At 34.2% G+C, this 24757-nt stretch overlaps 4 protein-coding genes across 4 annotated transcripts; all 4 read left to right on the forward strand.

The window, feature by feature from the left end:
* The first annotated feature begins 4942 nt into the window (after positions 1-4942).
* LOC123310140 lies at positions 4943-6951 on the forward strand. Its single transcript, XM_044893541.1, has 2 exons — positions 4943-5099; positions 6236-6951. The coding sequence occupies exons 1-2, from the start codon at positions 5055-5057 to the stop codon at positions 6848-6850; spliced, it is 660 nt and encodes a 219-aa protein (XP_044749476.1). The 5' UTR covers positions 4943-5054; the 3' UTR covers positions 6851-6951.
* Positions 6952-9002: 2051 nt separating this feature from the next.
* On the forward strand, positions 9003-11235 carry LOC123309249. The gene is made up of 2 exons (XM_044892249.1): positions 9003-9157; positions 10435-11235. The coding sequence occupies exons 1-2, from the start codon at positions 9116-9118 to the stop codon at positions 11113-11115; spliced, it is 723 nt and encodes a 240-aa protein (XP_044748184.1). The 5' UTR covers positions 9003-9115; the 3' UTR covers positions 11116-11235.
* A 2534-nt stretch (positions 11236-13769) lies between these two features.
* LOC123310087 lies at positions 13770-16682 on the forward strand. The gene is made up of 2 exons (XM_044893466.1): positions 13770-13924; positions 16011-16682. Exons 1-2 carry the CDS (start codon positions 13880-13882, stop codon positions 16593-16595), a joined length of 630 nt encoding a protein of 209 aa, XP_044749401.1. The 5' UTR covers positions 13770-13879; the 3' UTR covers positions 16596-16682.
* Positions 16683-16721: 39 nt separating this feature from the next.
* LOC123310086 lies at positions 16722-18968 on the forward strand. Its single transcript, XM_044893464.1, has 2 exons — positions 16722-16924; positions 18320-18968. The coding sequence occupies exons 1-2, from the start codon at positions 16847-16849 to the stop codon at positions 18962-18964; spliced, it is 723 nt and encodes a 240-aa protein (XP_044749399.1). The 5' UTR covers positions 16722-16846; the 3' UTR covers positions 18965-18968.
* The last annotated feature ends 5789 nt before the right edge of the window (positions 18969-24757 follow it).

Here is a 24757-nt window from a genome sequence, read left to right on the forward strand (position 1 = left end):
TTCGATATAAATAGCGGTGGGGAAAAACGGCATTTACTAGTTCTTAATTTACTCTTTCAATTTTGTACGTGAAGCCTTGATTTTTTTTATTGGAACTTTAATGTCTATAAAACCTGATTTCACAATCATCATTCGACAGTTTCTCAACATATTTCGATAAAAATAGCGGTGGGGAAAAACGGCATTTACTAGTTCTTAATTTACTCTTTCAATTTTGTACGTGAAGCCTTGATTTTTTTTATTGGAACTTTAATGTCTATAAAACCTGATTTCACAATCATCATTCGACAGTTTTTCAACATATTTCGATAAAAATAGCGGTGGGGTGATATCGGCGATTCAATTATTCACGAATTGCAAAAATTTTCATAGTGATATATACCAAAATTACGCTGAATTTCAGGAATAACTGAAAATTATTCAATATTCCTAATATCACCTCCCGCGTGGTTATTTATATTTTTCAACTGTATTAGTACGTAATTCAGGCTAATGCTCAAAGATGTGGCACATTTCCGTATTTGGGGTAGCATCCGTAAAGCAACCAATGCCCCTTAAAATATTCAATTCAAACTTTGATGAGCTCTAGTAAATAGAACATTGATTCGTCGATATAATGTTCCCAACCGTGTTATGACTAATTATTAGGCTACTAATTGAACAAAAAAGCAGTTCAAATAATGACAAATTTAATTCCTGGACTTGCTGATGAATAAAAATGGATTTCTGAAAGATCAAAATTAAAGGAACGTTAGCCAGTTTGAATGTATGATACCCCAGTAATATTAATTTCTTTTATTTAATCGAGATAATAAAAACTGAATACAATGTGGTCACATGAAAACTTAACATCTCGATTTTCCGACTTCAAAATGAAAATTTGGAAAGAACCTTTTAAACTTTTTTTCAGTAGAGGGAAGAGATGATAGTCGGATGGAACCAAATCTGGTGAATAGGGGAGAGTTCTAGTAGTTCAAACCCTAAATCACGAATTTTTTGCATGGCAACATGAGATTTGTGTGTAGGAGCGTTGTCCTGCATAAACAAAACACCTTTGGATAGCTTTCCGCGTCTTTTCTCTTTAATTTTTTTCCGTAGAGTGGTTAGTAATGTCGAATAGTCCGGTTATTGTTCTACCCTTATCCATAAAATCAAGCATGATTACTCCATGGCAATCCCAAAAAACTGAAGCAAGAAATTTTCCAGAAGATTTCTGGACACGAAACTTCTTAGTTCTTGGAGAACCAGAGTGTCGCCATTAATCGATTGTTGCTTTGTTTCTGGATCGTAGAAATATCTCATCCATAGTAACAATTCGGCTTAAGAAGTCTAAATCGTTTTAAAATCCAGCACAGATCGAAAGCGATGCTTCTACCCTTGCACGCATTTGGTCAATATTCAAACATTTGGGGATCCATTTTGCAGCAATTTTTCTCATGTCCAAACTAACTATATGATGAACGCGTTCGTTTGAAATATTCAGTGATTCAGATATCCGTTTTAGCCCAATTCGATGGTTTGATAAAATAATATCATGAACTGCATCGATATTTTCGGGGACTGACATAGAAACTGGCCTTCCCGATCAGTCATCAACTTCATTGGGAAATTTACATCTTTTGAAGCTTGCAGTCCAATTTTTCACGGTCGCTTACGAAGGCCATTAATCACCAAGGCTATTAAGCACATCTGCGTAAATCTGCTCACCTCTTAACCATTTTATATACAGATACTTGAGTATGGCTCGATACTCCAATTTTTCGATTTCCACAATTTCGGTGGACATCTTCTTTGTTTTAATTTATTGCGTAACTCTGGTTTACTTTTTTGACCTCAAACTTCACACTCACACTTCTAATGAGTTATTGTTCGTTGCTATGGTAACTCAATGTGTTTTTATCCATGGAACTGAACTAGGATAACTAAATATCAATACATCCTTGTATTTAGTGGTTATCTTGTTAATTTTTTGTCCAAAAAAGTAGACACATTGTATATACAACAATACTTTCTGTATCAACCAGGACATACCTTCAATACCTAAGTCTACATTGTTTTCAACTTTTTTCCCCAAAACCAAGTGCAGAATCCGAATAATACATACCTACTATTCGGACTGTCTGCATATTAGACCAAGTGTCGAAATTCAAACCACAAATCCAATTTGCTCAAGAGAGAGCTTAAAACCCGCAAGAAAACTGCTAGTATTACACATATACAAAAAAACACAACATATACAATGAACATTCTGTCGGCGATGTGTTAACTGACTGAAGGGAAGGAATGTTTCGTTGTATTTCAGCACGTCATTCATAACTTGCACAATCTGAAAAGATTTATGCGCTTTTGTACTTCTGGAAGCCATTATTTCTGGGATTTTGTGGTCAGCGTCTGAAATACGAAGCGGTCAGTTTCATCGGGTATAAAGTCTAAAATCTGACCTGCAGATAACTTTTCATATTATTCATTCGACGAATCTTTTGTGTGTGAATGTAATTCCTCATGGACGGTTGGTTCGTATTTAGGTTATGATGAATATCTTTACAGATATTGGGGTGATTGTGGTTGGGATCCGTTGCTATCCAGCGCTTCGAGATCTCCTCGGATTCTGCGATAAGATTGCAGCTATTTCGTGGATGGGAACAAAAGAAGTTTGGTAGGTATCATAACTAACCAGTCAACAGTAGAAGCAAATCGCTGAAAACCCCAAACAGAAGTGTGACATGACAACTTTCATTACACTTTATCAATAAAGATATACCTATTTTTCAAAAAAAAATGAGCAATTGTTAGAAAGGCTGATTCGTTGATAAGCAGGAATCAGGGCAAGAAGGTAAAAAAGAATTATAACTGAAAAAGGTAGTTAAGCAACCCCTGAAATTTATTTTGCAAGAAAGTTGTTTTTGATAGCATTATTCATTTTGAACAAATATGGTCTCTTGTAATTTCTTGCTAAGAGCAATTGTTACTAACAACACTTACTAAATGAACTCTTATAACTATGAGACTCTTAGATGGGCTCTAGAATCCCAAATTATGTTCAGAATTTTTTCTCAACTTCAAAATCCTAATTCAAAATGTAGGTAAGATCTACATAAGCATTCGAGAAGTGAGGGAACATAAAATAATTCCTTTCATAGTACCGACAATACTATAAATTGCTGTTCAAATCAACCAATGAAACTCCAAGTTTTCCCTTCATATATATAGATACAGAATGTTTTGATCTGAAAAAATAACATATCCTCTTGGGTAATATGAAAGTTAATAAATATTTGAAATACTATAAATCAAAAATGCAAGGCAAATATTCATGATTAACATCCATTGTTCTGTTTATTTGAATGCTTACATTTTGTTTAGAAATATTCAGTATTGTTACGATTAGAACTTATAATTTGATCAGTCCGATATCTTCTTCATGATACACAGTTAAAAAACTCATTTCAATGAAAAAAATTCAGGGGATAAAATATACAATTTTCGAATCTTTTAGCTTCGTCCTCTTAAATTCATTTAATTCTACCTACACAAGCAAGATCTTATATCGACATCATTCTGTTTCATTTAATTAATTTTCAGATTTGCTAAATTAGTTCAATATAACGCAAAAAAAATCTTCAGCAAAAATTACACTTTCAGTTACAATTAACAACATATTTCGCCGTTAGATTCGCATAAAAATGAACCAAACCAAGATAAATGGGTCAAATTTCGTTTGAAAATTTCAAAAAACGAAAAATATTATGATTTATCAAAATATCATTGGAATTTGTTTTTTTTTTCTCTTATGTGAATCCGAAATTCTGTTTGAAAATTCATTGTTTAGATTTAAATGTGTTGTTCATTTTCAACAAACAATCAGAACCGATACCGTTTTCAAACATTTCTGTTAATAATAAAGTTTTTCATATGGTGCAGTATTTTTTGCGGGCAATATATGTACTGTATGCTAAATCTGTTTAATTTTTTACAAAAAAATTTAGTTGTTTAGTTTAGTTGTCGATTCGTTCCTTTTTTCAAATAAATAAAATTCATATAACAGAAATATGAAGTGCATAGGAACCATAACAATTTGGCGCCCAGTATGGAGCATACAATAAAAACTGTGTTCATTTATTCTTATTCATTAATGAATTGAACAAAATAATGCATGAATGAAATACTTGAATGTCCTCTCCTGCGATGGAATTGAAAAGTAAGAAATGCGAATAAAAATTGAAGAACAAGAGCTGAAGTTTACTGAATAGGAAGGAAGCAAGGAAGTAAAGAAAAAGTAATTAATGCAAATAATGATGGAGGAACTGAGACAATAGATAAACTGACTAAGAAGATCGAAGAACAAATGAAGAATGGACAAGAATCGAAAAAAAAATGAGAAAAAATTAGGTGAAAAAAAGAGACTGAAGAAAAGAAGTTTCAATAGATTTTGCAAAATATAAAGAAATATCTGGGAAAAAAATAGAAAAGCAAATAGAAAGAATAGATAATAATCAAATAAAACAATAAATTTTTTTGAGATACTCAATATTAAAGGGTTTTTTGTTATACCTACATATTAGTTGAATTCAAATTATCACCAGGCATGACCAATTTCGAAATAGATCTTGATACTGGAGAATTTGTAGATATAAATATCATCAGGGATATCGTATGAGATAAGAATTACGCGCAATATTCAAAATTCATTTTGAAATTCAAACAAATTCAGTTGTGAATATTTTTTTATAACAATTTTCTATTAATCATTTGGACTTCTTCAGCTTCCTGAGCAGATTTCATATCGGAATGATAGTTACACTGCTAGATGCTGCTATTCTGTGAATAATTGAGATTATAAGGTAAACAGAGCATCCTGAAAAATATTTATATCTCGTCATCTAAAGCATACGAGACTGCCAGAAATTTTCCAATGACATCATTTTGATAAACATTACATAAGAATTAAGGAGGATTGTTATTTCTGATATTTTAGGTATGGATTATTTTTTGTATTCATATAAAACGGAGTGAACAGTGCATGTGTGTTATCCAGGGTATGTGTATAAACGAAAATGAGGCATTTATCGATAGTTTTACTGGCAATCGCCTTTATACAAGTGAGTTCAACTATTAAAGATCGCTAAACGTCTTCTTTGAGATTTCATTTTGTTTAATAGGTACTTGTTAGTTACTAAAAGAGACATTCTTTTTCGTCTTTCTCTATAGTGTTATAGGTGATATGTATGTTTTATCGAATTGAATTTGAATTTAAAGCAGAGATCAATAAGCAAAGCTTAAATAAAATCGGATCTCGTTGTCCGGCTGAAAGTAGAGAGAATGAAAGAGAACTAAGAACAGTGTGTTAGGTATTTGAGTATGTTTTTTAGTGTCTCGGGTATGGTTTACTTATTGGAGAACATAATTTGATCTAGAGGATATTTTTTAATCAGTATGCCCACGTTACAATACGAGTAAATACAGAAATAATTCAACTTTCAAAACTAAATTCGAAAATTCAACTTTATACGAGTACAGAAATAGCTAGCTGATTGAATCAAGTTATCAAATTAGGCAGCAATAAAATGTAGATGTATATTATTTAACATTCAGAATGGATTATAATTGAGATAAACGCAAAAACTAGCAGAGCAGGAAAAATTTTTAGTCGTATGAATCCGACAAAAATTGCTATAAATAGGACCCTATAGATAAATTTTGAATTTGAAATATTCTTCATTCTGATACAAATATACCTCAGAATAAATTAGGTTGTTCAACAAACAGAAGAATATAATCTACATAATCAAACCTTAATTAAGCATATTAAGATGCAGTAACCTAAACTAATATACAGACGAAGACACAAAGAAAAGCTCAAACTGAGGTGCGAATCAGTTTTTATTTTTTTCAACTTTTTGCAGGGTCTTCATAAATTAGTGTTACGTGATAGGCATCAATTTTGGAATTCCCTGATATTCTGTTCAAAACCTTTGAGTAAGAAACAGTAAAGAATATATATTTTAAAGCCAACCACGATGTCGCAATAATTTATGAAGACCCTTTATGTACCTAATGAAGCGCTTATAGAGAGGCTCGAAAAGAGTGTAAAAAATGTGACAGATACTTATTTGGTATATATTTGAATGCTCTGAATGGTACTTTAACCTCTGAAATAACACTACTTATCGTGAAAATTAACCCTACAAATTGATGCAATTGAAATTTTAGTCTGATTATACCTTTTTTCTTTCAGGCAGTTACTGCTGAAACCATTCCGGAGGTGGTTCAAGAATTCTCAACCGTCATCGATAACAGAACGTCAGAGGTTGGCCAGCTTATCGGTATCGTAGGTAGAAATGTGGGCCAAATATTCGGCCAGATACAAAAAAACGTCAAAGAAGTCGGCCAAAATCTGAACGATTATCTCGAACATCTAAAAAATTATATAAGCGCCTCAGCATCGAGAGCTGGCAAGTTGGGTCAAAACATCGATGACTGTGTTTCAACCGCAACCTCCAGCCTGTCATCTCTGAACTTGGACGTCCTCCAGAAGTGTGCCATCAGCAACGAGCTCACTGACGTCCAGAAAATGATCCCTCGGGTAGCTGATTTGCAACGTCAACTCCGTACCTTGATCCCAAGATGCATGGTCGGTACTCCAGAAGACGAGACAACCATCAGAGCATGTCTGAGCGATGGACTTCAACAGATCGACGCTTCTGCTGAATCTCTGACTGCAGATGTGAGAACCCTGATAGATGGTGCGCTTGACACTGCTGAAAATTGTGTGGAAGGCGTCAGATCTGATCTCCAAAATTCCATGTCTTCTGTTAACAGCGCATTCAATGATTGCGTTGGTATTCTTTGAGTAATTAGTTATTAGATATTAGAGAAAATAGTTTGGAGATGTATTTATTTCGTTTTAATTGTACAGGTTATATGTTCAACATTAAAGCAATGTTCAACAATTGTTTGCAATGCTATTTCTTCCTTCACAAACCTACTCAAAAAACCAAACCAAGAAGTTCAAATGATTTCATTGAGCTGTACTTCGAAAGCTGACATAAAATTTGCACAACTGAAAAAATTATATGTCAATAATTCGTAGAGAACTTGTAATATTGTGTAATTTTTCTACTAAAATGAAAATGAAATTTTGGTATCCAATTGAATAGCCAATAGGGTTCATCCATTCATTGCTGTGTCCCGTTACCCAGAATAAATCTACAAAAAGACAAAACTATCGGTGCGATAAAACTTATAATTTCTTAGGGCTACTTGCGAATGTGTGCCCTCCTGTGACTGAAGAGACCCAACCGTGACCTACAAATCCTTCCACACTACGGGCATGGATAGTCACCAACCAGATCTGGCCGCCGCTGTATTCCTCTTGAGTCTTCATTATAACTGTGGACCAAAGACCTCCACTGTGATCTGTCTAACGCTAGTTGTTCCCAGTTATGATTGGCATTAACTGATTTCAGGGATTGATGCAGTATATCTTTAAACCGCTTATACGGGCCTCCTGGTTTTCGAGCTCCCTCTGTGAATCCGCCATACAGACCTATTTTGGGGAGTCTTGTGTCTTGCATTCTCAGAATGTGGTCGCTCCATCTGAGTCGGACCCTCGTTACTTGAGTCTCAGTTGTTATGAAACTCGCGCGCTGCAAGACTTCTGCATTTGAAACTTTGTAGAACCATGTAATGTGCATTATTTGTCTTGGATAACGTTGTTGCGTTTGTTCAAGTTATTTAATATGTCGCCTATAGGGCATCCATCAGCTTTCGCTTCCGTGAAGAAACGTTGGGAGGACCACTGCTTTGTAAACAGCTGCCTTGGTCTTGAGATTGAGGTCGTGATTTTGAAACACTCTGTCCTTTAGCTTCCAGAATTCCCGTGATGCCGAATTGATACGGTTGTTCATTTCCGTGTCCAGGATATCCCTCACTTATAGTTAGCCAATAGGGTTAACACTATACAAAAAGAATACCTCAAATCAAAATTTCAGATAGAGAATGACTCAAATTATTCGGAAGCGGAGCAAATATAAGAGAAATTATGAAGAAAACTTTTTTTTTCGAAATGATCTAATAATCCTTAGTCAGTGTTCAACTCCCTTTTAATAGTTTAGTTCTTTGAATTTCTGCTATTTTCATGGTATGTACTGGTTTTAATGAAGAAACTGGAAGATGTTGGTGAAATATTGTGTTCGGAGAAGAAGAATGACATCAAGGAAAAACTATATTCCGAAAAATCATTCTTCGTTGAAACCGTTTGTGAGATGAAAGTTAAAATTACAAACTTTAATGGATTTTCAACAGTCTTTATCAAATTGGATCTGGATTAAACAAAAACAAAGTCTGTTTGTTTTTAACACAGAAATATTGTGTAGAAATATAATATGTAGGTGGATACCAATAACATAGTGTCACCCTTTCTACTCCTTGACCTATTTTGTGTTCACGATCTACCGTGTATTTTCTTTCTTTCCCTGTTTTTCGAAAATTCGTGTAATTGGCAATTTCTGTTAGGATTCTTGTTAATGCTAAAACAAATTAAATTGAATAAATAACAAACAACCGTTAATCTACCAGTTTTCAAGAAAGTCATGGAATAATAGCAAGAATAATGACTTTCATCTGAATTTTCAATATATAATTTTTTTCACAAAATTCAGCGCAAAATTGTTGCAAAATCCAAAAGCTCGAAATAATAGTTCGTACAGAAGCAGAAAACAAAATAAACTTCAACATTCCATAGCCTGCTAATCAACGATTTTAGCTGTATTCTGTTTGTTTCCCATATTTCGAAGTCTTCAGAAGAGGAACTTTTTTTTTGTGATCGTGCTAATCGAGGAAATGAATATAAAATGGAGTTCCATCAAGATAATTTTCTAATTCAGAGAAGAATGTCGTTACGTTATGAGTCATTCGGAACTATAGACTTTAGCAGAGTGTGAGGGGATTGAAAAATATCTATAGCTCTCCATATTTCCTGAGATAAATCAGTATCTGTAAGGATTGATTAAAACACTCAATATTATGAACCAAATTGAATATTTTAGATCATTTGTATCTGTTCTCGTTTTCCGAGATTGAATTCGTTTGCTGGGCTAAACTGATCGTTTTCGAAATGTGGAAATTTTTTTGCTTAGTCCTATTTTCAATTGCACTTGTAAGTATTGAAATTTTTTTTGCCTTTTCTCAGCATATGATGCATTTAAAGATTTACTGAATGGAATCTACTACTGAATACATTCATGTTAATATTTTCTTTGAAATTTCTTCAAATGTGCTACAATTTATTTTTAAAGATTTGTTCAGTTGCGATGCCCCACAATGAAATTGAGGATGAAAAATATTGTCGAATAACAATGAATCATCCAAACAAAAATTGTGCTCCGAGATAACTTCTATTTGAAATTTCTAATATTCAGAAGTCTAGCCGTTTTGTAACAGAGGGAGATAATTGTTACATTGTACATTATTAGTAGAGACAATATATTTTGTTTATCAGGAGAACCTACCTTCCTAAAATACATATTTATTCGGTATTGTTCAAGTTGGTAGTAAATCCGTCTACATATGGGCATAAGTTAGAGATCAGTTAAAATGAAATGTGAAGTTTTAGATTATACGTATATTTTATTACTTTTGACATTTCAGTTTGACGTAAGTTATTTAATATCAGGGACAGACTTGCATTACTAATTTTAATGTAGTACGCTATAGGTACTTTTATCCAAATAATAGATGGATACCCAAATCGTATATTCAGATTTCATTAGACCATTACTGTATTCAAAATTTCAACGAAATATCTCTTCTTTCCTATATTTTATCATCGCAAACGCGCTAATTTATTTCTGAGAAAGGATGCGTATTCGACTTTATCAGTACTCAAAATACGATACATATTCTGAAAGACCAACTCTTGTAGTGATAAATCTCAAGACCTCGATGAAACCGTTCGGTCTTGACAAATTTTCAACTAATACCAATGGGAATTTTTCAATTATCACACTTCTACTCCTATATCTCCCAGAAAAATCATAGTAGGTATGAATATGATACAAATTCTGGAAGGGCATTTCTTCTAGTGATAAGTCTCAAAATTTCACAGACCTTGGTGCAACCTTTTGGTCTTGACGAATTTTTAACTAACCCCATATTTTTAAAAACCTTTCGATAATCACCCTTCGATACGCATGCCTCCCAGAAGAATCATCGTAGGTCCAAATATCGTACACATTCCAAAAGAACAACTTCTCCTGTGATAAATGTCGAAATTTCATTGAACTCGGAGTAACCATTCGGTGTTGGCGAATTTTTTTCTAACCCCATATTTTTGAAATTTCTCGAAAAGCACTCTTCAACAAGCATATACATATCTTCAAGTTAATTATAGAGTCAGCACTATGATTTTTGTTCTGAATTTTCCACATATTTCAGGCAAGTGCTGCTGACAGCAACCTTGAGTCAACATCTGGAAATGTAAGTCCCTCAGGATTATCGGAGTCAAGAGTCCGTATATTACTGGAAATGACAAAGGAGGTACTCAAATTGAAATCCTACGCCTTGAAAGCCGCCTTCCAAGAAGCATCTAACATTAACCAATACAGAAAAGGAATCAAATCCATCGTCAATGTTTCTGTACAGAATATAAACGAGCAACTGGATGATTTGGAAGCTATTGTGAAGAATGCCACAAAAGAGGCGAAAAATCACAAAAAAAGTATTTCTAGTTGCGTCCGAAAGGAAAAATGGAGCAAATGGTTGAAAATACGATCCGGACGTATACTCCAATGTAAAAAAACATTTTCCTTCGAAGTTCTGAAATTGAAACTTGCGAAATTGGCATACGTGAAAGTAAAGGCCGCCTCTGTGATACCCACATGTCTGCTTCTCCATCCGATCAGTAACAAAAACTTGAAAAATTGCATCCAAAACCAAATCGATCAGACGTATTCCACGGCCAACCAGATCAAATCTGAGATAGATGATAATGCCGCCAATATCTACGATGAGGCGAACAATTGTATCGAAGATAACCTGGGCAATCTGGATTTGGATATAGAGCAGATTTCAGACGATTTCGCCGAATGCGTTAAAAATAAATTGAAGGGAAACTAATCGATATCTGATTGATTTTTTTGAGAGTTCCGACTGGGTACTTGAACTTGTACGTTCATTAATTTCATGAAATGTCATATAATATTATAAGTTGGAATAAAAACAAGTCCAAAATCAGGATTCACTTTTTTAATTTTTTATTGAAATCACTTTGTTCCTTTCGGAAGCATAGATGATATCTTGAAAATCGAAACACAAATATAAATTGCTTGTTCGATTTCATTTAAGAAATGGTTTGTTTTTTTATACGGGTGATAAAATGGAAGGAGAAATGGGTAAATTCTCAAATATTACTGAAAAAGAAATAGAAATACGGCAATGTTATGAGGGGAAACAGTTTATAGTTTTGAAACAGCCTAACTCTCAAATTATTCCATGAAATTTCAGAAATTGTGTGATGTAGGTATGTTGGTAATCATATGGAATAAAACTCACCATTCATTTTTATTTTATTGGTATAAAATAATTCACAGTGTGTCCCAAAATGTATGCAATTCAACTCGTCAACGCCTTCTGAAGTCTGTTTCTTGAAAGGGTGGTCGATTCCCCAAAAAAAATTTATATGAACTACCAATGCTAATTTTCATCGAGGAGTCATGTCTTTGAGTCTTTCGTATTGATTTAAAGCCACCCTGTATATATTGAAACATCTTGGAGGTATTTTTTATTTCTTCAATACATCAGACATTTTGTAACGAAGCTAGTAGGTCTGTGTCAATATTCTGCTAAATACGAAAAACCTCTTACAAAACACCAAATTTCATTCGCATATCTCGACCGGTTTCAGAGAAATAAATGAATAGTCAGCTTTTACAAAAAAATTAACATCCGGTACTTATCTCCTGAAACAAAGTAAACTGCTCCACATGAGTTAGGGATATTGACTCAAATTGCAAAAAAAATATGGTTAAAATAAGATTTTTGTGATGAAAATTTATATTAATATGCAAATTAATTTAAGCCTGTAGGTCTGCAGCGTATACAGGATGGTTAAGAAAAATCGAGTAAAATAACGAAATTTCATTTACAGAGAATTCAAGCATTTTAAGACTATCAATACAATGTATGGCCCCCACGGGCAGCAATAACAGCTTGATACCTTCCTTGCATACTACACACGAGGTTGTTGAACATTTCTTGAGAAATTTTGTTCCATAAACGGGGCAGAAGCTCTCTCAGATCATTTGAGGATTCTGGGGTAGGATGATGATTATCTAATCTTCTTTGGAGCATATCCCATGCATGTTCTATGCAATTCAAATCTGGTGAATGCGGAGGTTTTGGTAAATGTGGAATACCAAGCTCCTCGCGAGCATTCTCAACTATGGCTGCACGGTGCGGTCTAGCGTTATCGTCTAGAAATTGAAAAGTTTCACCAATACCAGCGTGAAAATTTAGCACAACATTGTCAATGACATGCTCCCTATAGTTTAAGTCATATTCCCAGGACAAATGTGTAGATCTGTGCAATCGTTGAAACATATCCCGGCCCATACCATAACACTACCCCCTCGGAATGGATGGACTTCTTGGACATAGCGACGATTACGGGGTATGCGTGGGATTGTCCATACCCTTATTCTTCGAGAATCTGAAAATCGTCCATATCTGGATTCATCAGTGAAAAGGACATTACGCCATTGATCGTTCCAATTGATATTTTGCCTTGCCTATTCCAGTCTTTGACGCTTATGGACGTCTACAACCTAGGTTCACACGTCGTCTGATGGTTTCTAGGGAAACTTGGACCCCATCTGCATTTTGAAGAGTATTCCGTGGCATTCTACACGTAGATGTAGGGTTTCTTCTCGCCGAAACGGCGATGAAACGATCCTGAGCAGGTGTTGTTTTTCGTCGCCCACCAAGCCTTGGTTTTTCCAACACGGAACCTGTCTCCCTGAACCTATTCCAAAGTCGAGATATCAGACTTTGGCTGACTTGGAGCCTTTCCGCTACAACAACCTGAGTTAGGCCACCCTGTAGCATTCCGATAGCCCTATTAGCCTCAGCGTTTATTAATTTACGACTTGCCATTTTCAGAAAACTCGTTTCAAATCGAAGCCGTTGATAAACTGACTTCATTTCAAAATAAGAACATTCATGAAGCCTATGCAAAGAACAAAGAACCAAACTTCAGAAAGAAGGCGACCAGATTGAGGAAATGCATCATTCTGATTTTTATTGGATCGATTCAAGTTGTTATTGAGTTTTAAATGATTTTACAGTGATTTTCTCGAAGATTACATATTTTCAAAAACGATTGGATACGATATCCCTAACTCTTGAAGCAGTTTATTCACGGCAAGGGTAGTATTTTTTCATGCATAATCACCCTCTCAAGTTTGTCGCACTTATTCACTAACACCCTTTCTACATGATCTGATGTTAATAATATGGTTCATAGGGAACCATTCATTCCATATCTCCACATCTTGCATTCCTTATTTAGGAGCCTATATAAGGACTTCGTTGTTTCACAATAATTGACACACATCTCAAAATTGCAAAATGCGACTTTTACGAAATAATGAGTGCAAAATTCAGCATTCCTTTGTTCCAATGTTTTCGAACAGCATTTGCGTTTACGAGAAGTAGTGTGATATTGGAACAATGAAAATCTGTGTGCTACTTACACAATTTTAAATTTACGAAAAGAAGCCTCTGGCAAATAAAGGACTTATATGTATTCTATTATATTCGTGATGTTCCCGAAAAACGACCAAATTTGGTTGTTGCAACGTTCGCAGTACTCAGTGCGATCAAGATGAAGTATATTTCGGGATTTTTTATTTCCGCATTTCTGTTAGGGGTAAGTAAACAGTGGAATTTTCGAAATTTCTTTTTTTATTTTCCCATTTCCTATCTTTCGTTCAACTCATTCAAGGTATATATAAACTTTAATTGAATATATTTTATAGATATATTCTCTACCAACTAAAAAAAATTAGCAGTCTCTATGCATTGTCTGCAGGAAAAAAATTTCTAGATTTAGTCGAAAATTGCGTGGAGAATTCTGACATCTCTGCGTAAGATTTTTACTTATTCAATTTCCTTGAAGCACAACATTCTGAGGAAAACACGTCTCGTGTTTATTACAATAATTTAAAGGTGTGGATTTGTTTTTATCCGTACCACTTATAATTATACTCTGTTTGATTTTTTATATTTGTATTCCTACTATGGGAAATCTGTCTTGTTTCTCTCCACATGCAATGCTAGTTGTTAGTTTCTTTTTTCAGTAGATGGGCAGTTATAACATTATTTCTTTAGCATTAAACAGCTCAATTAGCAAGTTTCCTAGCACACCAAAATCGAATTTAAAATTGTTAATGGGAACCATTTCCTTTTCATTGCTCAACACCTATATGATTCGTCTCAAAATTCAGTTAAAAAAAAACACACCCTTCGAAACTTATTAAATATTCGAATATACTTTTTGTGGTACTTATATTTTTGTTGTTTTTGTGAAGTTTATATTTGATCCGGTTTTTTTCACATTTTGATACTCGAAAACCAACTTTGGTGGAAAAAATGATGTTTATTTTGTAAGAATTTTTTGGTGATAAACTTTTTGATTTTCTTTATAGATTTTTTTTCACATTCATAGCACCGAAGTATTGTTCTGAATAATGAATGGTGGTCAAAGTTGTGAAATCAAGTCTCCAAAAAGGATTGTTGTTTTAGAATGTGCAGTAACGATAAAAGATTTGCATTTTTTATAACTATATACAGGGTCAGTCTTTAACTCCTACAAATATTTTAATTATTGAGGTTTCAAAAGAAACACTATTTTCCTTTACCATAATTCAAAAAGATACCATATTGAGAAAAAAACGATCTGTCAGTGTCCGATTGACAAATTCGTAAATAATGCAATTCTGGAAATGTTCCTGTAACTATCGTCTTTACGTTTGAACTACTTATCGTAAAAAGTTACGGATTCCTTTAAGCTACAGATCACTAAAAACGACCAGAATTACAATTTTCCTGTAAGCATATGAAATGTTATAGATTAGCTCACAGATGAAAGCAGAATACCACCGTAAGTTGGATCAATCTAATTAATATTTGAACGTTTTGTAAAATAAAAGTATTCTATCTAATAGTTCTCTTTTGTTGAATACTCTATTATATATATATTTTACATATATGTAAATGAAATGTAACTGTTCCGTAGTGCTAATGATCTGAGAAATCGAAGCACAATAAACTTTAATAAAAAAAAAAGTATTCTTTATGTTTTCTTGTATAATCCGCCGTTTTCGAGTAATTTGATTTTCAAAAATTAAAAAATATTTGTGAGATTCGAAAAATTGGGTATTTTGGCTAAATACAACTCTGTTTAAAAGACCCGCAGGTTTGTAGTGTCAACGATTTACAGATTTATCCTGAAGGTCATTATACAAATTTAAAATGGCTATATCTTTTCATCAGGGTTGAATCGGAGAAAATGGTAGGTATTGGAAAAAATTGTTTCTTTTGACCTCAAGAATCTACTGTTCAAATAGTTGTGGGAGTCGAAAACTCTTTATTTATTTTTAGAAATTTAAGCTATATTTGGGTAGGTAAGCTGCTTGAAGATGTTTTGACAATCGCGAGACACTATTAGACGAAATAAGATTGAAAAAGAAAGATAATGAGGAAAATACTAAGAACATAAGAATGTTAAGGATGACAATAGATGAAAATTTAGAAAATATATACTGAAAGAAAGTGAAAATAAGCTGATGTGTACAATTGGAAATGTTTTCCATTGTAGTTTCATCTTTTCCATATAAAGATTTGACATCTTTAATTTTCTCCATCTTGCAATTTTGTTGGAGAATATTCCCGGATGATGACAAAACGACCACTCTTCTCCCGAGATTAAAATGATTGATGAAAATTTCTTTCAGGTTACTCATGGCCACGTGTTAGGCATCCTCAGGGAGTTGTCCCCCTGGATCACCGAATTATCCGACACCATCACCCACGTGTTGAAAGATACAGGGGGAGTAATTGGTCACACATTCTCTTCCCTCGATTCCATAATTGAAGGAGGCGAGGATTCAATCGTGCAATTCAGTAATAACATCGAGGACATCCTAAACGGTTGCCCGGACGACTCACAACATCAACAATGTGCTGCGCAACTCAGGGCTGTATCTCAAGGCATAAACAGTACCATTCTTAGAATCTGCATAGACGAGACAAGAATCAGAAACACCCTATCTGAGAGACTGGTCCAAATATCCAAACTGAGGACGCAATGTATGACGACGTTTACCAGATGTCTGAAGCAACCTCCGATTGACCAATGCATCAAAACTGAAATCAACACAGTAAAATCCAGCATTCAAGAAAATGAACTCACTCTTCATAAGGACGTGGAAAGTATTTGTGCAGAGGTTAAGCAATGCGTAAGTGACAGGGCACAACAAGTCTGTGGTACTCTGCAATCTGCGATAGATGATTATAAAAAATGCAGTGGAGATGACTGATATATGTAAATAGATGGATGTGAGCTCTTTCAATAAATAAACTCTACGTGACTAAATCGAAAACAATAAACAGAACGTTCCGGAAAATTGAGTTTTATTTTTCAGAGGTGGTATTTCTTGATTTCAGAAACGTGTTCTGTTATCTGGGTTTTCGTGGGAAATTCTACAGTTTGCATTTCCTTCTTCATGTCAATTATATAAGGCAGATACATCGTTTTCTATGAGAATAACGATTTGGTGTTGTAAGCACGATGCGGTCTATCAAATTGATGTTCTTTTTACTTGTTGAGGGGGTTTTTGCGCAACGAAATGTTCCTGGAAAAATAACGGTAAGTTAATATTATTTATGAAATTATAGACATGTTCAAACTGAAACTGATAATGAACTAAAACTCATTATTAAACTAAAGCAGAACTTCCTCATCAATTATTAGATTTTAAATGAAAATTGAACAAAAAGAAGAACTTTCTGCCTACTCCAGAATGTAGAAAAATGTGAAAATTTTATTGCGAAAATGAATTCGGCTATAATAAAACCAAAATGGTAACATTGCAGCATTTTTAAAATTACAATAGCATGTAATTCAGCAATCATTAGGTCCTTTCGTTTGATAAAAAGTGTAGCACTTTTCTACACTCGCTTCGATTTACACCAGTGTAGAGAAAGTGTAGTTTATCTACACATACTCAAAAGTAAATGTAGATAAACTACACCTCCTCTATACTGGTGTAAATTCAATCAGCAAACGAATACTGAGATCGAGTGTAGAAAAGTGCTACACTTTTTAGGCAAACGAAAGGACCTATTGAATGATACTCATTCCATATACAGGGTGTGGCGTAACGAATTGATAATATGGTACCTGCGGTTAGGGACGTTTTGTTTTTGTGGGTTGTTTTATGTTTCATAAAAGTTCCCTCGTTTTCCAGGATATTCATATAATTTTTGTTTGTTACACTGTCTGAAATGTTTAATAGGTGCGTGGTATTATTTAGTTTATTTGTTTTCGTTGATACATATTGTCTTACAAACGATGAGCCTTTTTAATAAAAGTTGTAAAAGTTTCGAGAAAACATCTGTTGAATAGACTAAAAGGGAGTGCGGGAGACTTGACCAATGCTATGGTCGGGAGTCATAATCAGTGGTCCAAGTTTTCCACACTGACCTTAGATAATAGACTGCTTCAAAAAAAATATACAAAGGTTCAAAAAAGTTAAAAACATCTCGGAAATGAGTGCGAGTGACTCTGAAATAGAAAACATATTTTATACGCTGATACATTTGATAATGAAAACCTTAACAGAGACAATCGTTGGTAATTGGAAATTGTTTTCCTTCAATGTTTTTCCTGATAAACTTATGGTCAAGTATCTTTCGCCCCCTGTTCAACTCTCCCATGGGTTAGGGAGATATGAGCCAATTTTCGGTTCCTAAAAAAAATTGCTGTACTCCAAATGTTCATTCCACCATCACACAACTATTATCTATCGTTACCTATTTGGGCATGATATCTTCACGCAAAAAAATGAGTTGCTACCATTTACAGATACAATTTAAGTGGCCTCAGAGTGAAAAGGGGTTCAACTCTCCCGGACTCCCCATACAAGTCAAAGACTCACCCGGTATAACATATAGGATCTCACTTAAATCTTGCCCAAAAGAAAAACGATTATTCGAATCAATAGTGTCATTCTTTCGACATACAATCATTTTTCTTCTATAGGGAATTCCTTCTCATCCACACGAAGTTGTTCTGCTAGAATTCACTCCAAAACTCGAAGCCATGAATATTATATTGGCGAAAGAGATCGAAAGCTTCGACAGACTGATTAAACTCGCCCAGAACCTCGTGCAGAATAACGCTGCGATTTCAAGAACCATCGCCTCTCAAAAAGTGAAGGAGTTAAAACAAGGGATCGCTATAGGAAAAGAAGAAGCGAAATATGCCAGTGGAGATGTTAAAATGTGCATCAGTAGACAAGAGTACGACATTCCTAGGTCTGTGATGAATCCATCTTCCAACTGTTACATGAACAACACAGATATGGCTGCAGTCAAGAACAAACTATTGAAGTTACAGACCATAACGAAACAACTGTTCCCAAACTGTCAAAAACTACACATGGACGACAATGAAAAAGAAATTACCCTGTTCAGGAAATGTTTGACGGAAAGAACTGACGATACTTTTCGTCATATAACAAGAATAAGGGATGAATTCGATGCTGCTTTCAGCAATGTTATGAAGAATTCTCTGGAATGTGTTATAGAAGGTAGTTTTGAAACTTTCAAGAGCATTGGCGAAGTGATGAGTTCCGTTAAGAATTGTAAAAATATGTATAATTATAAAATAAAGAAGCTACCATGAAAAACAGCATTATTATTTATAACTTTATTGATCTCTAATTATATACAGGGAGTTTTTTAAAATTTGAACGGAAATTTGAACAGTAGATTCAAAAAGACTGCAACAGGGTGTATTCAAAGGTGAGGTTTTTTTTGCCACAAGGTAGAACTGATCAAAATGAGTCGTTTAACCAAAAATTGTCTGCATAAAATATCCAAGATGGCTTAGATACAACCCCTAGAATTTCGACAAAATTCGACAAAAAGTACGGGACTGTGAAAGGTGACTCCGGCATCGCAAAAACGAAACAAAACAAACATATGACTAGACAATGAATGGTTCAGTATCAAGTTGATCGGATTAGATGAATCAGGTCACTTTTGAGAGAATCATAATTGTTTTATCGTGCAATTTAGGGTGAAAAAAAATGTAGAAAATCGAGACAGTTTCTTCAAAGTGCTTATGTTAGTTATGTTGAAAAAGTGTTATGATGTTTCCCCATTTCATCCCATTTTTACGACAATTGTTTTAAAGTTCGAACAGGAAGATTGTGATGACCATTGTGAAAAAATTCGTGAATAATTTAGAAGAATTTTATAGGTGAGATTTTGAAGTTTTATACTATTTTTTGCACTTGTGTCCTTAGTCTCTTCTGTCAGTTGGTATCAAATTGAGCCTTTACATAAAATCGTGTAAGTTACTAAAAAGTAATGAGAACAATTCGGCAATCCTAAAGTTTCCATTTTTTTTCATTACTACGTAAATATCGAACGAGACAATATCCATCCCAAAGGATCTAGGGTCGTATAAGGATCTATTTCAGGGATCATTTTCAATTTTTTTTTTACTTTGTCATTTTGAAAGTTTTGTAGAGGTGATTTTTGGTGAAACGCTTCATTTTGATCTTCAAATACACCCTGTGTTATTCGATTGGCAGTACTGTGTTTGAAAAATTCGGATATTTAACGTTTAAGTCCACGAAATCGCCCTGTAGAACAAATTTCATTATTTTTTCAATATCGGCATAATCTGTAGCATTCATTTATAGAATTAGTCAAATAAAATCGCATGGCACCAGACTTCTTGATTCCTGGTCGTCCATTCTTTCATGATTTCAAGATATTGACATTTTCTTGTATTTTTATTTTACTGCCCTTAAATAGATTCATCAGAATAGGCATCTCCTAAGAAAATGTTCTGACTATCAAAATTATGACACAAGGCATGGCAACAACTTATACATATCTAAACACCATACTGCTAAGTATACGAGTCAACACCAAGTTTTACAGAAATCAAGCTTTACAACAATTTGGACAATAATCTCAGACTGATGAATGTAAAAAAATTTAAATGTGCAGTAACAAAATTTGTAATCGAGGGTTCTTTATATAGTGTCGAGGAATACCTCTCTGCTGTATTTGCCTAGTGGTATAATATTCTTTCGATATTCAGTTTGCCAAATTCAATGTTTATTTCATTTCATTTTTTTTTCTTTTTCTCTCTCAGACTTTTCCTACACATTGTTTCTGATGTCTTATAGGATTAACAATGTAATTCTGGATTGATTCGATATTTTTCCTAACAGAAATTAATCAGATGATATTCCACAGTTTTAACATAGCTTAATTGACTTTTCCATAATGTTTACAACAGGTTGACCTTTGCGAATTTTTTTCAATATTTCCCAAATAAAAAGAGAAATATTGTATATTATAAAAATGATTTTTTATATCTTTTGTAAGCTGTTGTGAATTTTATGGAATATTATTATTATATCGAAGATCACGCAGTTCAGTTGGAGTCTTGAATTCCGGGTATTTCTTGAAATATAAACCCGAACTTTGCGAAATGATCACAAGTGGAATTTCTGATCGATAATTTCAGTTAGATTAAATTTTCAAATCGATTTCAACGGATTTTTTCGAGTGCCCCATTGAATAGAGCAGTCACTCGGTTGCCAGTTCAATCTCATCAAGTGTAATTTCCTTGCTCAACCCCCTCATCATTTCAGTACCCAGAATTAAGTATAGCTGGAACGTGCCACCAAATATGATGCGATATTGTTGTACCTTTGACCGTGTGTTTCAAGGCATGGGTGCGTTTGGATTAGGGGTGGTTTCTTCTCTTTGTCGATTCACGTGCATAACTCTCCGCGCCGGACGCTATTGTGAATTAACTGCTTTGTTCGGGGGTTCCGTAATGACTATTCGAGGGCAGGATCGGACCAGGCAATTTTCATCCTCACCAACTTGGTCAGAGTTGACTAGTGTACTTATTTCACGATTTTTAGGTCATTAGGAGTAACGACTCACAGTTATATAAGCATTTCATCTTTATTTTATAATTGAGCTAAACTAGTGTAAAAAATTAAGGGACAAAAAAATGGAACTATATGATTTTCAGGTCCTTGAAGGAAAATGGTTGTACAGCAATAGTTGGGGAGCCGACGATGCTAAATCGGGATTTACTCGAGCGTCGTGGAGATCTACTGAATTTTGAAGATTAGATGGTAGAAAGAAGAAAAGGTCCTGTGATGTATGCACTTTTAGCGGTGGGGAAAGCGTCTGCAGGTTCCCAAATATGTGAAACAAATCATTAGGTGTACATACTCGAGCGTGTCAGATTAAGATAGTGTATATGCCCTACGTGTCTCTGATATGAATTCATATTTATCTGACAGTTTGCGTGGTGGGGATGACCGTACGAAAGAGTTGAAAGTGGTAAGAAAAAAATTTGTTTCGGGCGTGTCAGATTTTCAGAGAATATGTTAATTGGACACAAAGGAAGCTACTTTTCAAGAAACTAACAATTCGGAAATGACGCAAGGTCACAGCGGTCCATTGAAAATGCAAAAAAAAATCGTTACTTGTACTTACTCGAGCGTGTCAGATTTTCGTACAGATGGTTAATCTCGGTGATGCATACGTGTTGACACATTAATCTGACATGTACCTCTAATCGTTTCTGTATTCATTATGAAAGTTGTAGATAATAAAATGGTATACAACTTTTGGCTGAAGCAATTTTTCATACGCTCAACCGTTTTAGAGCTACAAAGTGATAAGACCGAGGAGCTTAGCCACACATGGGAAAGGCCAAGGTCAAGGTAGAAACCCAGTCCAATAAACATTCTTCGCCATATATCTCAAAAACGTTCAAACGCAGAAAAAATTGCTTCGGACAAAATTCGTAGAAAATGTTGAGCCCTACATTTTTCATAATAGGCTGCTTTAAATTGTAGTTTTTTAGACAAACTACAATTTAAAGCAGCCTTGTATCTAATTTTAACTGTTCTGTATTTGTTACTAGTTGCATGTTGCCTGTTCACACTCATGCCGCATTTTCAGATTGTTCAAGATGGTTGCTCTTTGTGTTTCGGTATGTATCATGTGAGTTTTCGTGTGTACTTATTCTAATGTAAATTTATTTTAGAGTCCTGAAGAAGACCCTAATCAGGGTCGAAACGTAGACCTAAGATGAAATAAATAAGAGAGAAAATCTTACTATCAATTTCCCTACGCACCTTAAACTAATGAAAGAATATACACCTTACTGGGAATTACACTTAATTTCAATAGAATATATACTTTTGATTATGTTATTAATAACATACATCTTAATCCGACATGCTCGAGTATGTACAATCATACCCTGTTAATGAAATAATATTCTTAATAGAAAAATAATACTGAATTCGATGTTCTGAAGATAACAATCAACAAAATATTTGAGAAGTCATTATTATTATGAATAAATGAGAGTACTACTCAATGTCAATGATGTCAATTTTTCGAGAAAAAGAAATGATTTGAGTAGTGTACCCTTTATTCTTGACTATCAATAGTTCCTTGATTTTTCTGTTGTTTGCATTGATGTCATCTCCTGCGTAGAGAGAAAATGTGTATTTTGTCAAAAATAATACTTTGTTGAAAACATACCAGTTGGATAATGGGGAATTTTCCTAAATTTGGGTTATCACTGCATATGCAAGTTAAAATTGAATAATTATGAGTTTCATTCACGAATTTTTCGAATTCACCGCGGAAACTATTTGAAATAAATCTTCAAATATGGGGTTTTAAAATTTAAATCGCTTTGTTTCAAGTTTGCGATTTGGCAACAGCGCCTAGCAGGAAATAAAAATAACAATGTCCGATCAGCTTGTTTATAAAATACCAGCTGTTGATTTACAGCCAGCATAAGGCGCGTACTCACTGGCGAGCCTCAACAGCAACTGGCCATAAAAATCCCATAAAATTTTACGACCTTCCTCGTTCGTCGCTGATTTCATAGACAGCCATCTTTGTCTATCTCATCAAGATAATGTATTTGTTGTCCTTTATTATCAACGCATATTTTAGTCGACGTCACCAGCTTGTGACATGGACACAAAACGGTTTAAATTTAAAATACTCATTCTCATTTTTAAGTATTTAAAATAATTTTTTTGGGCAACGGTTGAAATGGTTATTTCGAAATGTGACGTTTCAAAGATATTTCATAAAAACTACACATTTTTGTCAAAAGGAGCATTCCCAATTTTTCACTTATGTGGAATAAGAAAGAGTTCTGGGAGTTATTAAAATGAGTCCCATTAAAATGAGTCCCGAATACAGTATTATCGTTATATCTATAGGATATTATTTCATCGGGTGGATAGAATTCACGCAATACGGGCCTGAGCAACAAGTAATGATAGCGTTCGTGATTCAATAGATCCAGGAGGGAAAAAGCGTTAGAAGCAAGCTTCGAACCACCCCTATTTTTTCACATCGGAATTAAATAGTGGCTTAGAGTTTATAGTTAAACAAGCATTTCCAGCTTAAGTACTAGGACTATAACAAACACGTCCTGTTCTATTGTGCCCGATTTTTAGTGTAGAAATCCAGGTAACGTTCAACCGCGAACTGTTTTTTGTGGAGACTTAGACAAACAGTATTTCACTTTCAGTTTTTTACGATTTCCTGACTTTGGTTCTGTTGCAGATTGTTGCACCCAAGGCTTTTGACAGATTGAAAGCGAGTGTTTTAGAAGTATAACGGTTTCTCTTCTATCTCTTCTTATCTACTTGCACATATTCGAAAGATGAAAACCTCCATCATGTGCTAATGATTATACAGGGCAGCTCACAATTAAATCCCGTAGTTGGGAGGATCATACCTTTTGATAGGAGAGTGATAGAGAGCTCAAACGTTTTGCATTATATTCCTTATATCCTCAAGTTGTTTCTCAGATAAGAGATGAGCCTCATCTTATGAGGAATGGATAAGAAAATTATGATTTTCGACAATATAGTGATTTTTGTCCAAGAAAAGAAAGTTCAAGAAAAGATAACAATTATACTCTGTTCACTTTTATTTTAGCACCCGGTTGACCATGGAAATTTGACACATTTCACTCTGTATAGTACGAAAATGTGGGGTTATGACGCTTATCAAAACATGTATGGATTTTAAATCAACGCTATGTTGCCCGTTCTACGTAAAAGTTTCTGTTATTACGTATTTTATCACAATGTCGAATGTCTTCGAAAATATATGACGAACATAATTGAAGTTTATATAAACTGATTGAAGGCATACCAAATATCGTTATTTGCATGGAGAATACAAGAGATCAGTATAATATCGTAATATGCACTAGCTTGAAGAGAGTTTATGTTCGTTATCTTCTTTGACTAAAGTTTGAATACGTTACATCAGTTGTAGATTTCAAAAATATTAACCCGAAGATGAAATGCATATGACGCAGTGGTTGGGAATGGATATCTCCCGAAGGAATTAACAGATTATTACAGGAATGTTAAATTTT

This window comes from Coccinella septempunctata, chromosome 3 (assembly GCF_907165205.1).
Source record: "Coccinella septempunctata chromosome 3, icCocSept1.1, whole genome shotgun sequence".
Classification (NCBI taxonomy): Eukaryota; Metazoa; Arthropoda; class Insecta; order Coleoptera; family Coccinellidae; genus Coccinella; species Coccinella septempunctata.

What these genes read in the sequence shown, in the direction of transcription:
- LOC123310087 (XM_044893466.1), top strand. Translation starts at nt 13,880, where the DNA reads ATGAAGTATATTTCGGGATTTTTTATTTCCGCATTTCTGTTAGGG. An exon ending in TTTCCGCATTTCTGTTAGGG is followed by an intron (nt 13,925 to 16,010) that starts GTAAGTAAACAG and finishes AATTTCTTTCAG; the next exon opens with GTTACTCATGGCCACGTGTT.
- LOC123310086 (XM_044893464.1), top strand. Translation starts at nt 16,847, where the DNA reads ATGCGGTCTATCAAATTGATGTTCTTTTTACTTGTTGAGGGGGTTTTT. An exon ending in ATGTTCCTGGAAAAATAACG is followed by an intron (nt 16,925 to 18,319) that starts GTAAGTTAATAT and finishes TTTCTTCTATAG; the next exon opens with GGAATTCCTTCTCATCCACA.
- LOC123309249 (XM_044892249.1), top strand. Translation starts at nt 9,116, where the DNA reads ATGTGGAAATTTTTTTGCTTAGTCCTATTTTCAATTGCACTT. An exon ending in TCCTATTTTCAATTGCACTT is followed by an intron (nt 9,158 to 10,434) that starts GTAAGTATTGAA and finishes CACATATTTCAG; the next exon opens with GCAAGTGCTGCTGACAGCAA.
- LOC123310140 (XM_044893541.1), top strand. Translation starts at nt 5,055, where the DNA reads ATGAGGCATTTATCGATAGTTTTACTGGCAATCGCCTTTATACAA. An exon ending in TGGCAATCGCCTTTATACAA is followed by an intron (nt 5,100 to 6,235) that starts GTGAGTTCAACT and finishes TTTTTCTTTCAG; the next exon opens with GCAGTTACTGCTGAAACCAT.